The sequence below is a fragment of the Eufriesea mexicana genome, unplaced genomic scaffold, assembly GCF_001483705.2.
Source record: "Eufriesea mexicana isolate 0111107269 unplaced genomic scaffold, ASM148370v2 scaffold611, whole genome shotgun sequence".
NCBI lineage: Eukaryota > Metazoa > Arthropoda > Insecta > Hymenoptera > Apidae > Eufriesea > Eufriesea mexicana.
This window is the reverse complement of record NW_016908771.1, coordinates 614,211-628,261: the sequence shown is the minus strand read 5'-3', so window position 1 is coordinate 628,261 and position 14,051 is coordinate 614,211. Positions and strand designations below refer to the sequence as shown.

Sequence of the window (14,051 nt, the reverse complement as noted above, 5' to 3'; positions counted from 1 at the left end):
TGACCGTGAGATCTCCTGATGCAATTAACCCTCCGCACTCGAATATTCTTCCGCTGTAAAGACGTAAAGTCCCGTGTTCGTCGAGTGTGATTCGATTTCGTTCCATAGTCTTCTAAGAACGCTAAAGTGGTTAATAATTTCCTGTCAGAAAAGAAAATTGCAAAAGAATTTGGAGTATAAAGAGCTATCGTGGATATAAAACGTGAGAAATGAAAAGACACTTAATCATGACGAATCTACCATTAAATTTACGTAGATTTTCCTCGAGCAGCCATCGCGAATTAACCCATCGCGTATGTCGGAGAACCATCTTCCAACGACGAGTTAACTCGACACCCCCGAGTAATACATTTCTTCTTGGCAAGAAAATTGGGGAAGAATTAGGAATACGAAGAATAAAAATGGAATAAAAAGACATATTTAACCACGACTAATGTGCCATGAAATTCGCATGAATTTCCCTCAACCATCGCGCAACCCTAATGACGAATTAACCCTTTGCATTCGAAGATTTTCTCTTTTCGCTGTAAAGGTATAACAGTTCGAAGCTTTTCTTATTTCTCCTTAAGCTCGGTCATACCATTTATGCCAAAATAATTTCGTTTCAATAGTTCACACGTAGTTACTTCTAATCTAATCATTACTTTAAATTAGTATTAAAACCAACTCAACTCACCACTTGGACTGAATCTATATTATAGATTTCGAAGTTATTCGAGCTTGTGCTTAGCAGTTTTCTTCCTCTTTCTTCTTACGTCTGAAATATCTTGTGGCATAATCGTTACGTGGTGGATAGCTAATTTTTGAAGTTAGTGGATACGGAATAAGGGAATGAACTTTGACATCTCGTAGTCCAATTGATAATTAAATTCGCGCGACGAATTCAACTTCCTCAGATCGTGAAAGCAGTGAATCAGTGTCAAAAACATCCCAAATTATTCTATTCTGCGACGGATAATTTTCGTAACTTACCCAAATTTTCCAAGGTTGGCAGAAAGTGTCCAACTCCTGCTCTTAGTCGCGAACGAGTAGCCCAGAGGATTTTCCAGGTGCAATGGCGCTCTGTTTCGCACGGTGGAAGTAAAACTCGGGATAGCAAAATGGTTTGCAGAAGCCTCGCCATGGAGCATTGTCGTGGCACGGCAAAACAGAGTGAGTGTGCTCTTTGTGTAATGACTCGGCGCTTTATACGCTTTGCTCCACGCAGCTGATCGCGGGTAGACGTACTTGACCGAGTGCAGCGAGACACTTGTAGAGCACTAATATAAACACGCGGTGAAAGAACGCTGTGGAGCCATTACTTTCAATTTGGTCCGCGTCGAAACGTCTTACGTAACGCACGGTTCCGAGCAGGCAGCGGCCGACGTCGCGATAATCATGGTGCCGACCCGATAGACGATCGACCATGAATGGTCCCGACCATTGATAAGCTTATATGCATGGAATATTATCGGTCTAATCGTCGACCAGTCCGCTGTCAGGAAAAAAAAAAAAAAAAAAAAACGTTCGCATTAGTAATGCAAATTGAAGTGCAGCCGGTGATAAAATTTTGATAGCTCACGCTTAGACTCGTGCTATTCTACTTATTTTCCGTTTCCGATCGACTCGACCGACTGTTTTGTCATATTTCCGCGTTACCCTATCGTTCGTAATAGATACAAACATCCGTCCCAACGCCCCAAGGAGTCTACTATCGCGAGAAACGCGGAATAAATACGGCAAGTGGCAAGTCACCCCGACGAGACACCCCAATTAGCATGGCGATATCATTTAAGCCCCAATGGCACGATCTCAATAACGTCGGACGACATGGTCGATCGGCGTCGTTTCGGCCGAGCATTGACCACGCTGGCGTAAGATGGATTTCAGAAGGATGGAGGCGGGTTAAGGAGATCCGTAGGAGTGACTATACCGTTCTAGGTACCCTGGAGTATGGCCCCATAAGGGCACAGGATCCACGCTCTCCGTGGCAGGGGTTGGTCTCGTGCTTGCGCGGAGTGGGGCTAGCTGGCGGGAGAGTAAGAGGAACGACGAGGAGAGGGGGTGTCCCGGCTCTCCGCAACGGCTCGAAGCCAGCCGGTCTCGTTGGACCTGGAGGGAGTTGGGAACAGAGTTGCCGGAGTTGCCAGACGAGTTTCTGCCGAGGCAGGACGAGCTCACTTTCATGGCTCTCTGACAGCTTGCCCGGTGCGAGACGGTGCCTCTGTTCCTCGGTTCGAGTAGCTTCGAATTCACCGGTGTGAAGTGAATGGGATCGATCGGGATTCGAAGACGTGTCTCTGGTGATCGGATATCTCGGGGAAATCGAGGATTCGTCGAGCTCCGATTGGAGGATCTGCCCGATGAGTCCGGGATTGCGAGTCGATGATCGGAGGTTGCGGAGATCGTGGTCGATGAACGTGTGCGTGGTGTAGAATTGGAACAAAATTGGCAAGGACCGATGTCAGAGAGAAGGAGTGCGTAGAAGAGCTGCTCTGGTGACCGTCGCACACGGAGGAGGCACGAAGAAAGAAGTTGGTGCACCTGCCGCAGTGGTTCTCGTGGCGCCACTCACGTGTTGCATGCGTGCCGTGCTATCCATCATGGTCGCGGACTGGGAGCAGCTCTGATTGGTCGGAGCCGCGGTCACGTGGTATGGTAATTGGGCTTCGGTGGGCGGGAAGGAGCGAACGAGGCCGCGGAGCTTCGTGGAAGATCGCAAAAGTGGCGGAAGGAGAGGAGAGGATAAGCAGCTGTCCACCGGGAGTCTGCTACTCTCCGTGGTCTTGCTCTTTTCGCTCGTTTTCTCTCCCCCTGTCTTTCTTCCTTTTCCGCCTTCTGCGTCTAGACGCGGTACCCTTTCCCCTCCGGTGGAAAAAGTCACCCTGCTCGCACCGGCAGAGAGGGATGTCGGCCACGGGCTACAGTGCAGTGCGGTGTGTACGCTTCCAACAATGAATATCGTCAACATGGAACCGTGCGATTCGACGAATTAATCCTGGAACCACGTCGGAGAGACGGACGAACGGAAAAGGAACTTGGTGTCTACCGTCGATCGTTGGCCGGCGTGCGACGAGGTTGTAAACCAGGTCGGTGTGGAAAATTCAGTCGAGATCCTCGCAAACATGAGTTCGTTCCTGATGAATCCATCCGCCGGCGGTGGATATCATCATCACCAACATCAGCAAGCGGCGAGTAGCCACCATTTGGCAGCGACCTCCGTCATGGTGGACCCCAAGTTTCCACCCAGCGAGGAGTACAGCCAGAGTAACTACATCCCGTCCACTGGAGCGGACTTCTTTCCCACCAGTGGGGGTGGCCACCACTTGAATCATCCGCAGTCTCACCAGCTGCAGTACGGTTATCATCAGCATCATCATCAAGCGGCGTCCACGCCGTACGGAGCGTCGTCAGCCGTGCAGCTAAACGGAGGTTACGCCGGCTACGGTAGCTACTACGGACCGCATCATCCTCACCATCAAGTGCACGCCGTTCATCATGCCAGCCTGCATCCTCATCATCATGCGGTGGGCTCTCTGGCGATGCCGCCGGAGGCTCAACAGCCGCCGCTCACGTGTCCATCGTCGATGCAGAACCAACAACAGCCGCAGCAACAGCAACCACCTGTGTCGGCGTCCACTGTCCTGGGGTCCACTCCACTGTCACCGGGTATTATGCAGAATCACGTGCAGCCGCCGGATAGTCTTCAGCATCATCAGCAGCCGAGTCAGCAGCAGCCACCGCACGATAGCAATGCCTGCAGCCCGGCCAGTTCTGGCCAGCTGCATCGCGACAACTCGCCGGATCTGCAGCAGCAACCGACCAGCGCGCAACAGTCTCAGCATATACAGAACACGCAACAGCAGCAACAACAGTCGCAGCAGCAGCAGAGCCAGCAGCAGTCGCAACAACAGCATCACGTGGACGACGGGTCCGATCAGGATGACATGGAGGACGATCAGATGATGGACGGGTCGCCAGGGATGATGGAGGACGAGGAGGAGGACGAGGAGAACGGGGACCGTGTGATTTATCCGTGGATGAAGAAGATTCACGTTGCCGGTGTCGGTGAGTTCAAACTCTCAACGTCCCTTTTCGCTCGAGCGTCTCGGCTAGTACGAACATTCGTCAATTGGAAATCGGATCTAGCGTTCTAACCGAATTTAGCCTCCGGTTCGGTATATCCTCCGTGTCTAGATGTCTGTAGTCTTTTCGGAATCGAAAATCGTAGGGACAGAAAATATTTCGATGAAAAATTCAGCGAAGAGCTATAGAATAATGGACTCGCTGCAAATACCCGAGGAGACCAACGTTCTTCGCCCGACGGAACACGGTAACTCTACAAATTTAGGTTTCCACTACAAAATTAGGTGCTACTCGAAAAATGTCATATTCGTTTCTACGTCTATTCCATTGTCCCGTGTTAAGGACAGCTCTAGTCATAGTCCGGGAAACTTCTCAATTTTCCTTCGACGATACCCAATTTCGCCGCGTCTTACGACACTCGAATTAATCGCGCTATTCGCCCTCGGGGGCCCGATGTTAAATGTCCGACGATAGAAGCATAATCGAGACACGTTCACGACACGCCACGAAGTACAGGACAAAAGTTCGGAAGCGGTGTTGCAGGGTTTACCTGTGAAACTAATACGCCGAGGCCGCAAGGTGACGCGTTACCGAGCAGCCGGAAGACTGATGAGCTGCAATTTATCGTTGCACCTTCCGATCACCTGCGCGAGATTTTAGAAGCCTACCCATTTACCACCTATTCGGTTACGCCTAGTGTCGCTATTCTTCATCCCGTACCGCACGTCAAGTTGAGAAATAGCGAACCTCCAAGAGGACTCTAAACACGTATTAGAAAAACAGACAAATCGACGGAAGTTCGTGTTGCTGTTAGGGCCAGGATCAAAGCGTGTCGATGGTAAAGTGGCATCGTACCGCTTCGATAATTCTTTCCGTATTTTGTTTACTTGTTTACAACTTCATCTGCATCGCAGCCAGGGTTCGCATGGCGGCCGCGCTATCTGACTCGGCTAAAAACCCGGCGAGGTTACCGAGAATTCTATGCTCGTTGCACCGCGCCTAAGCCTGTCAACGAGATCGATATCCACAGTGGTACAGACGTCCGTGGAATTTCACAATTACCGGTACACAAGCCTGGATTACTGTTCATTGAAAACGCGCCGATAAGAAAGCCGTGAGTCGAACGCGCGGCGAGCGTTCCTGGCCGCATGGAGGCATTTCGCAGAAGGATTATGAATCTTCAAAGGGAATTTTTGCAACGTAATATCCCAGAGAATTGGGCTGCCTTTGCAGCCTCAAATTTCTATTCCGTTTTGACCGGGGAAAGTGCTGTTCATTCCAGCTTGCAACTATTTCGCTTTTCAGGCCGTTCTACCCGGATACTATCGCCGTCCAAGCCGAATATCATAATTCATATTTCCAGGTAACAAAAAATATCGCCGATGAAAGAAACGGGAGGCTTCGTATGCGAAACAAGTTTTTAACGCGTCCTCCCACCGTAACAGACGTTTTCTTTTCTCCCCTTTTTTCGCCTTTTCGCATTGTCACTTTCGTTCAGTCTATACACGCTTATCGATGAACCTTTAGAAACGTATAGCATCGCGATACTTTGCCAAATTCTCTATATTCTTTGCGCCCCCGAGATACGTGGTTCGAAATTGAAAATCAGTGGGTATTTTGTTTTCCAATCATTGCTCGCGAGCAATTCGAACGATGATTCGAAGATCAGAGAAAAGTTCCAAAAATATTCTTAAAAAATGGCGCTCATTGTACTGTTCCTTTTGAAATTTTAATTCCCTGCCAGAACACGAATCTCTTTCAGCATCTTCAATTTCATCGTTCCTATCAGTTTCTAAAGTATCCACGATGCTTAGCGAATTTTTTTATATTTTTTCAATATTTTGTTTCCCCATTTTTCTCTGTGAATACGTCCCACGGTTAGAATGTTCGTGTGGTAGACATAGAATATAAAGATCAGAGAAATATTCAGAAATATTCTTAGAAAGTGTCTTTCACTGTATCTTTTAATATTTTATCTGATCTTATAGTTTGAAAAACTCCTTCGTTCAAGAAGCTTTAAAGAATTATTTGAAACACGAGTTTTCATACACCTATCCACATTTCAGATTGTATGCTACTTTATCAGAAATTGGAGACGCGTGTACTTAATTACACAGAGACAAACGTTCACAATGATGCAGCAATAATTGCTTCAAAAAATTCCGTATCGCGACCAGCCCTTTAGGATTCTTCTTCTCCTTTCTTCATCAAGATGAAGACGTTTGTTCCATCAACGCGAACAGGAGAACCTAGACAACATTTACCATTAAAGCAATACCCGAAATATCCTCGTTTCTCCCACCAATACGTGGGATCATCCCGAGGAAAGGATCTTCCGTTCAGCTTCGTAAGCTCCAAACGCATCCACGCAGGGCACGGTCATTTTTATCCGCAGCAGTATCATTTTCGCGCACAACACGGGCCTGGGTTGGACGTTGAGCAGAGTCTGGTATGCGTGTCCGTCGGCCTGTCGGAGACTGCAATCTCTCCCCTTTGGACGTCGAAGCTCAGCGACCGGACGCTGCTGTTAGGAGGGGCTTCCCGGGACCGTCGGTCAGCTTCGGAATGGAATGTGTCTGCACAGATTCTAAACTGAACTCGCTGCCATGCTTCCTCTATCGTGCTCGTACGGACCACCAAGGAACGCTTCTAGCATGCCACGCGAGGATTGACGTCGCCTGTGATACGGTCCAGCGATCGATGCACGAATCTCTCCTCGTGCGTCACCTTCGTCGCGACCCGAGTCGATGCTAGTGACGAGCCACGATGGTCACTTCTGATACCGGGTCTCGTTAGATAGCTCTAAATAAGGTGGTATACGACCACGGGGGCGCAGTGAAGGGAAAAATGTGTGGAGAGAGCAGATAGCAGGGTAGAGAAAGGCGAAATAGCGAGACGAATGTAACCGTAGACTTGGAGAATCTAGGGTATTGATATAAATTCAATTGGGAAGTTGGAATTTTGGGATTGGAGAGTACAGTGGTCCAAGAAGGTAGTGCAATAGAGCAGGTACCAAGATGGGGGACTGAGATAGCGAAACAAGGGTAACTAAACACCTGACTAACTCAACGATTGGTTATAACTTCAATTTGAATCTGGAGAACGAAGTAGATCAAAGATGTCATGGTACTAGATGACGAGCTACAGATCACGAGACAAATTAGGAGTAAACAATGAAACGATAGTTACCGAAAATGTAACAAGTCTAGAGAGACACTATAAATTGGATTTAGAGGCACGTATCCGAACCAGGGTGCAGAGTGGACCAAAGGAAGCGAGAATATTAGAGTGTCAGACAAGAAAGGAGGATTTAACAATGAAATAGATCAGAAACAATCGCAAGAAATTATAGAGAGGCACTATAAATTGAATTTTAGAGCCAGAAAACAGAATGGACTAAAGGAAGCTAGAATATTAGAACGTCAGACAAGAAAGGAGGATTTAACAATGAAATAGATCAAAAACAATCGCAAGAAATTATAGAGAGGCACTATAAATTGAATTTTAGAGCCAGAAAACAGAATGGACTAAAGGAAGCTAGAATATTAGAACGTCAGACAAGAAAGGAGGATTTAACATCGAAATAGATCAGAAACAATCGCAAGAAATTAAAAGACAAAGAGAGAGAGTGAACTAAAATCTTGATGAACCTATAGCATCGCTATAAATTTTATTTGATACCGCTTGTTGGAACCTAGCTAACAGTCTGATCCGAGAACAACCTAGGAACTTGAGAATGACTGAAATATCACCGTAAATTTAACTTAAAACTTGGAACTGGAGATTAGAGTGGGTCGAACAAAGTCCTGATCTTAGGATACGAGTAAAGAAAGAGAGTCGAGTAAAAGAATGAAGCAGAGACCGATGCAACAAGGTACCTGGATCCAAAATAGCCTAAAAACTTGGTAAACCTGTGTCACCATCGCAAATTTGATAGCACACACCGAAATAGTAACACGAACATGGCTTACAAGCACTAGAAGAAGCATCTCTTGCAACGTGTACGCTTCAGTAGCGCATATCGAGACAGTAGAAGTAACTTTCGCGTTACCTCGCTGCCAAAGGGGCCCATTCCGACGTGTCGAATTTATGTTTACACATCAGACCCGATCATCGTTTTTTCGGCTTTCCTCTCGGTGAAAGATGCCCGCTCGAGCCTCAACTTCGACAAGCATCTCGGCTACTTGGCGACCGGGCAGCACGGCCTTGGAACATTGTGTCTGCCGATTGTGAAATGTAGAGCCGGTTGTTCCTCGCGTTTCTCCGGAGAACGACGGTGTCGGTGTTGGTGCACGTGTCAGGCCCCTTTATCCGCTGCGATCGACGATCGCGCGTTTCACGGAGCCGAACGTGTGCCACTCGACGCGGACACGTCGCCTCGAGAGTATCGACAATAGCGCAAGCCTTAAAATAATGACGCTTGTCACCGGTCAAAGCGTGTACTCGCTCGAACGCTGCAACGAATTTAACGTTCGAGATAATACGCCTGAAGAATGTCCCTCTGCTCGTTATTAATCGCCTGGTATACTTGTACTTTCCATTCGCTACGTCGATTCACTTTCGGTTCCTCTACTTTTTTTCTTCCATTCCCTCGACCATCAGATAGGCCGTTTTCGAGACCGGGTTGAGGAATATCGGGTATCGTGAGAATCGAAGTTTCTCGTATTGCCTGGTTCTTCCACTTTGTCGTCCGCTGCGAGGCAGGTAGAGGGGTATTCTCCCGTATTCGGGTCACTTTTCGAGAGATAGAATTATCGTACGTGACGCGTAAAGAAGTGGGTTAAAGGGAGCATCGTCAAGGGTGACAGAAAATATACGATAGAAGGCCGTGTCAGGGGAACCGTTGCTCGTGGTACTCGTAGGCCGTTCGTGCTTCCATACGAGGCTCGAGTAAATAGGGAAAATCGATTGCCAGCGTGTTAAAGTAGAAAAATTACGCGATTACATCTACGTGTAATTGCTTGGGTAAGCGGTTGGGTATTTCTGCCGTGGCATTTTGTTCGGATAGGCAAGGCCGAAACGATTACTTGATATTCGCTAAAACCCCGCGGTGTGACAGGAAAAGCCAATCATAGCTATTTATTCGCAAACACGGTACCTTCTATCCCTCTACGCCGTCGTCGGGTTACGAACTCGCCTCGATCGTGCTCGACGCACACGCAAACGTACAGAGCGTCATTAGATCAGATCAGATGCGAGCCCCCAAAGAAGCCAGTCTCAACTAACTCGACCCGATCTCTGTTTGGTTCTTGCAGCGAACGGCTCGTACCAGCCGGGGATGGAGCCGAAGCGGCAGAGGACCGCGTACACGAGGCACCAGATCCTCGAGCTGGAGAAGGAATTCCATTACAATAGGTACCTGACGAGACGGCGACGGATCGAGATCGCTCATACCCTGGTGTTGTCCGAGCGGCAGATTAAGATCTGGTTCCAGAACCGTCGCATGAAGTGGAAGAAGGACAACAAGCTGCCCAACACGAAGAACGTACGCAGGAAGAACGCGAACGGCCAGGCGGCGCCACCGTCGGCAAAGCCGTCCAAGACACCGGCTACCAGGTCCAAATTGGCCACCGGGAACAACAACAGCCAGAGGAAGAACAACAACAACTCGCCGTCGAGCGGGATCGACGCTGGCTTGGACTCGAGCGTCGGCCTGACGGACATGGCTGACGTGCACGCGGTGAACGCCGCCCTTCCGCATACGAACGTGGTCCATCCGAGCTTCCAAGGTCACCCGCATCCTCTGGCCCATCTTCAAGCACAGCTGAGTCATCACCATGTGAGCGGCATGATGGAGGGCCCGACGGGAGGACCGTTGGGACACATCGGCTCCGGAAGTATCAGTCCCCTGGCCCCGGCGACCAGTCCGTCAGGGCTGTCGCAGGTCTCCGCGCCCATTCCGCCACCGGCGATCAAGTCCGATTACGGGCTGACGGCGCTGTAACATCCGTCCGGGGAACCGGACTACTCGAGTCGACTGTCGGGTCTCGTTGGCGCTGCTGGCCAGGGGTTCGTTGCTGTTTGGTCATAGAGGAACGTCTCCATCCCGTTCTCCGGTGAGACGAGGCTGTGGAGACCGTTCGGGACGTGGTCGATGGATCGCGTGAGTGATCTACTGGACGCATAAGGGTAGAGACTCGAACAGGAAGAAGGCTAGAGGAGCTGCGTCACCCTTTGATCCTTCCTTCAGCGAATCATTGTTTGATGGATGATCCGCCGGGCGAAGAGGAGGCTCGAGGCGCTAGAAGCCGGAAGCGGCGATCCATTACGACCGTTCTCGATGACGAATTCTGGCGTAATCTCGCGGGTACCCTGGGACGGAAGAAAACACCTGGTCTAGAAGCGATTCGCGCGAATCGAGATTACCCATTGTAGCAATTCCGAGCGAAACGGTGACCTGAATGCGCAGAGGATGGGACGGCGCTCGAGTTGCCTGCGCGATCCTCCGGCTCTCCTTTCGATCAAGGATGGCTGAGTCATCGTCATCTGGATGATACGAAGAAAGATCGAGCGGCTGGTCTGGTAAAACAAATGGGTGCTGACGGTGTCGGTTACCCGTTTTTTTCTGCCGCTGGTGCGCACCGATCGCTCCAGAGTTGGCCAGAGTGTCTGGTTCGTCGGGCTACTAACGGGGAAGTTCCCGAGGACCGTTGTCAACGAGGAACACGCTAATCATCGTCTCGAGTCTCGCGCGAGGCCTCTTTAAGCGTGAAGTACCACGACGAGTACTCGAGAGCCGAGCGACGATGTTGGAGGACGTTCGTCGAGTGTCACCGGGTGAAAAGGACGGGTTCCTGAATCCGAGTACCCCGGTTAGGTGTCAATAACTATGCGACCGTCGACGAGAGAGTGCGAAAAGATCGCGAGTTACTGTTCCAAATTGTCGCGTCCGGTTAGGTGTCAATAACTATGCGACCGTCGACGAGAGAGTGCGAAAAGATCGCGAGTTACTGCTCCAAATTGTCGCGACAACAGGACACGGAATCGAAGGACTGTCGAAGCCTCTCTCGTCTCTAGAGACCCAGAGGTCGAGTTTCTTCACGTTCAGTCGCGTTTCGGAAGTCTCGATCACCTTCGACGTTGTCTCCTCGCGTGTCGGATCCTTGTATCGTTGATAATTCGACGAGAAATAATTGGAAATATTCCACGGCGCATTGTCACGTTTCCGAGTCGTCGAACGGAGCATCCCTCGATCTTCCACGAATTTTCGACTGTGACTTTAGTGTCTGTGATTTGTTAGGTAACCTCGATACAAACTGTACGGGAGGACCTCGGAAGAGGAAATGGTTTTCCGCGTGACACGTGAAACTGTACATAACCCGGATAACGTGCGCATGTATATAGTCGTGTAAAGAAAGTCTTATCGCTATGTGATTAAAGTGCATCGTATTTCGTATGTCATTACGTAAGTGTGCGGTCTTAGTGTCTTAAGTATATAGGGAACTGTCGCGAAATGTTCCACCACGATACACCCGTTCATGTTCACGTCGACGAGTCGTTCGACGACGTTTCCTCGCGCACGAGGCTTCGTTGCAAAGGAAATGTACAGTGACGCCTGCTATCGAACGAAACGTTGAAAAATTAGCGAGGAAAAAAAAAGAAAATAACCGAAAATACTTGTCGATAACTTCCACGTGGACTTAGCTGCGTTTCTTTCTCGTCTTAGAGGAATGTAGGAATTCGGAGGGTTCCAATTTCGATAGGAGTTTGATTTTTCTCGGAAAATTTCATAGTCCGGTTGACCCGACCGATCCGCCATCGTGCTCGACGAGAGTTCCCTCTGGAATTGGAGTTCGTCGTCCCGGGGCAAAGTGGAAATTTCCTGTGCACGTCAGACGACGAGATCGTCGGGCCTAGTTGGAGGTTTCGGCGCGGAAATCCGCGTATAAGAAATCGAGCCCGGGCTCGCGTCACGTGCACGATTGTAAATAACGCTGCGGAGATATCGTCTATTTTTATCGAGAAAGTATAGAGAAGAACGACCAATAACGAGGATCTAGATTAAAAGGTGTAGCGATGCGGCGTCGAACGGAAACCGGAAGACGCGTTACCCGGGGAGAGACGAGTAGCAATCAAACGATTTAAATGCACAGAGTCGCTGTGACGATATACCAAAACGATGTTTATCAGATTAAATATAGGAGCGTAGAGGTTATTAAGAAGCATTAACGCGGCACGTTCTGTTCTAAAGGAACGAGGAGGAGGGCGAATCCTAGTGTAATTAGCCAGTCTTAAGCAAGCAAGTGCACGAGTTTACGAGAACGTTCTATTAAGTGTGACATTATATTCCTTGACATTCTATTCGATAATGTATATAGCCTGTACGATAAGAACGTATTTGGGCACACTCCGATGCTTATGTTTATATTGATCGTAGAGACCGATCAAGATACAATCGTGAAGTAAAGTGAATCAATAAATAAATGTTTCGTAATTTACAATAACGTCGTGTTTCCTGAAAACAGCAAACATTACGACATCCTTTCGTTCACTCGATCGAACAGTCAGATGAAAATCGCTGTGTTTATCCACTCTTTTCTTCATCTTTTACGACATCCTTTCGTTCACTCGATCGAACAGTCAGATGAAAATCGCTGTGTTTATCCACTCTCTTCTTCATCTTCTTCTTCTTCTTCTTTAGGATGTAGCGTATGTAATAATTTCTTCGCACGTTATGCGTAACATAATTTGTTTTTGGCATCCGTTCCCTTCTTTCATTCACGTTGATCCTTTTATTTAAATATAGATATCACGCAATCGGGAAGTATAGCGAATCGATAAATAAATGTTCCATAATTTACGACAACCTCGTGTTTCCTCGTTTTCCTCGATCAAAATTTTTTTAAATGAGAATCTTTTCCTTCCTTTCGACAATTTCCAACGATGTCATCGACGTAACCTCTCGCGACTTCGCACGTAACTGGTTTTTGGCAAACCGCTGTCATCTTTTGTTCCCTCGTTTCCTGCGTTTCTGTCATTTCGTTTATATCAATCGCGATACAATCAATCGATCAAAGTACAATACAATCGCGAATCGAATCGATAAGCGAATACTTCGTAATTCGTGACAACGTCATATTCCCTAAAGAAGAAAAGCAGAAACGACAGCCTTTCATTTACTCGATGGAACTTCTGCCAAGTGTAAATCGTTATGCGCATCTGCGCTTTCCTTTTCCTTTCGTTTTCCCGATATAATCCTTCGACTTCATCGATGTAACCACATCTTACCACATGGACGAGTAATCGAACTGGCTTTTAACGTGGCACAGGCACCGTTCATTCCGTTGTTTCCATTTTAGCATGTCCGAGTCGCGCACGTTTTTCGACCCCCCGCGTTCGTCGTTATCGCGAACGTGAAAAATGAGCATTTCGGTTATTATAGATTTATTATCTGACGCATTTTTATCGGTTTTCTCGCGCGATACATCATTCGCGCAGGAAACAAACGATAGCCGGCCGAGTCGAGGTAAACTTGTTAGTTGACGGCGTTGACAGTATCTCATCCATATTACGTATGTAAAGTCGCGTGCATATATTTACCGGTTGCACAGAGAGTCCGCATAATAAATCATTTCCCTTCGAAAAGGAATACACCGATCGGTGGAAAACGCGCGAAAGGAATAACGAGATAATGCCGCCTATGAATCATGCCGATAAAACCGTGTGACGCGTAACATCGCCTTCGATGCGAGCCCCGGACGACTTAATGCCGCCAAAAAATTCAATTCCCGGTCTATCCCCGGCTATGTTAACCACCAACCACGAAACGTCAATTGGCTACGAGGCAATCGTCTCGGGCCATGTACCCCAATTCACCATGAAGCACGGGAAATGGCTTTTCTACCGTTATGGGGGTTCATCGCGGGCCTGCGTCCGTCGATCCGGGCCTCAGATGTGTTTATTAAACGAAGGAAAATTATGGCAAGAAGACTCGCGGAGGTGTCTGACGGGATAGATCGGAGAGATGGAGAATTTTCGCAAGAAGT

The 14,051-nt window shown here is 48.4% G+C and overlaps 1 protein-coding gene across 1 annotated transcript; it reads left to right on the top strand.

The window, feature by feature from the left end:
- Positions 1-2,663: 2,663 nt before the first annotated feature.
- Dfd (homeotic protein deformed) lies at positions 2,664-10,009 on the top strand. Its single transcript, XM_017898085.1, has 2 exons — positions 2,664-4,047; positions 9,321-10,009. The coding sequence occupies exons 1-2, from the start codon at positions 3,105-3,107 to the stop codon at positions 10,007-10,009; spliced, it is 1,632 nt and encodes a 543-aa protein (XP_017753574.1). The 5' UTR covers positions 2,664-3,104.
- The last annotated feature ends 4,042 nt before the right edge of the window (positions 10,010-14,051 follow it).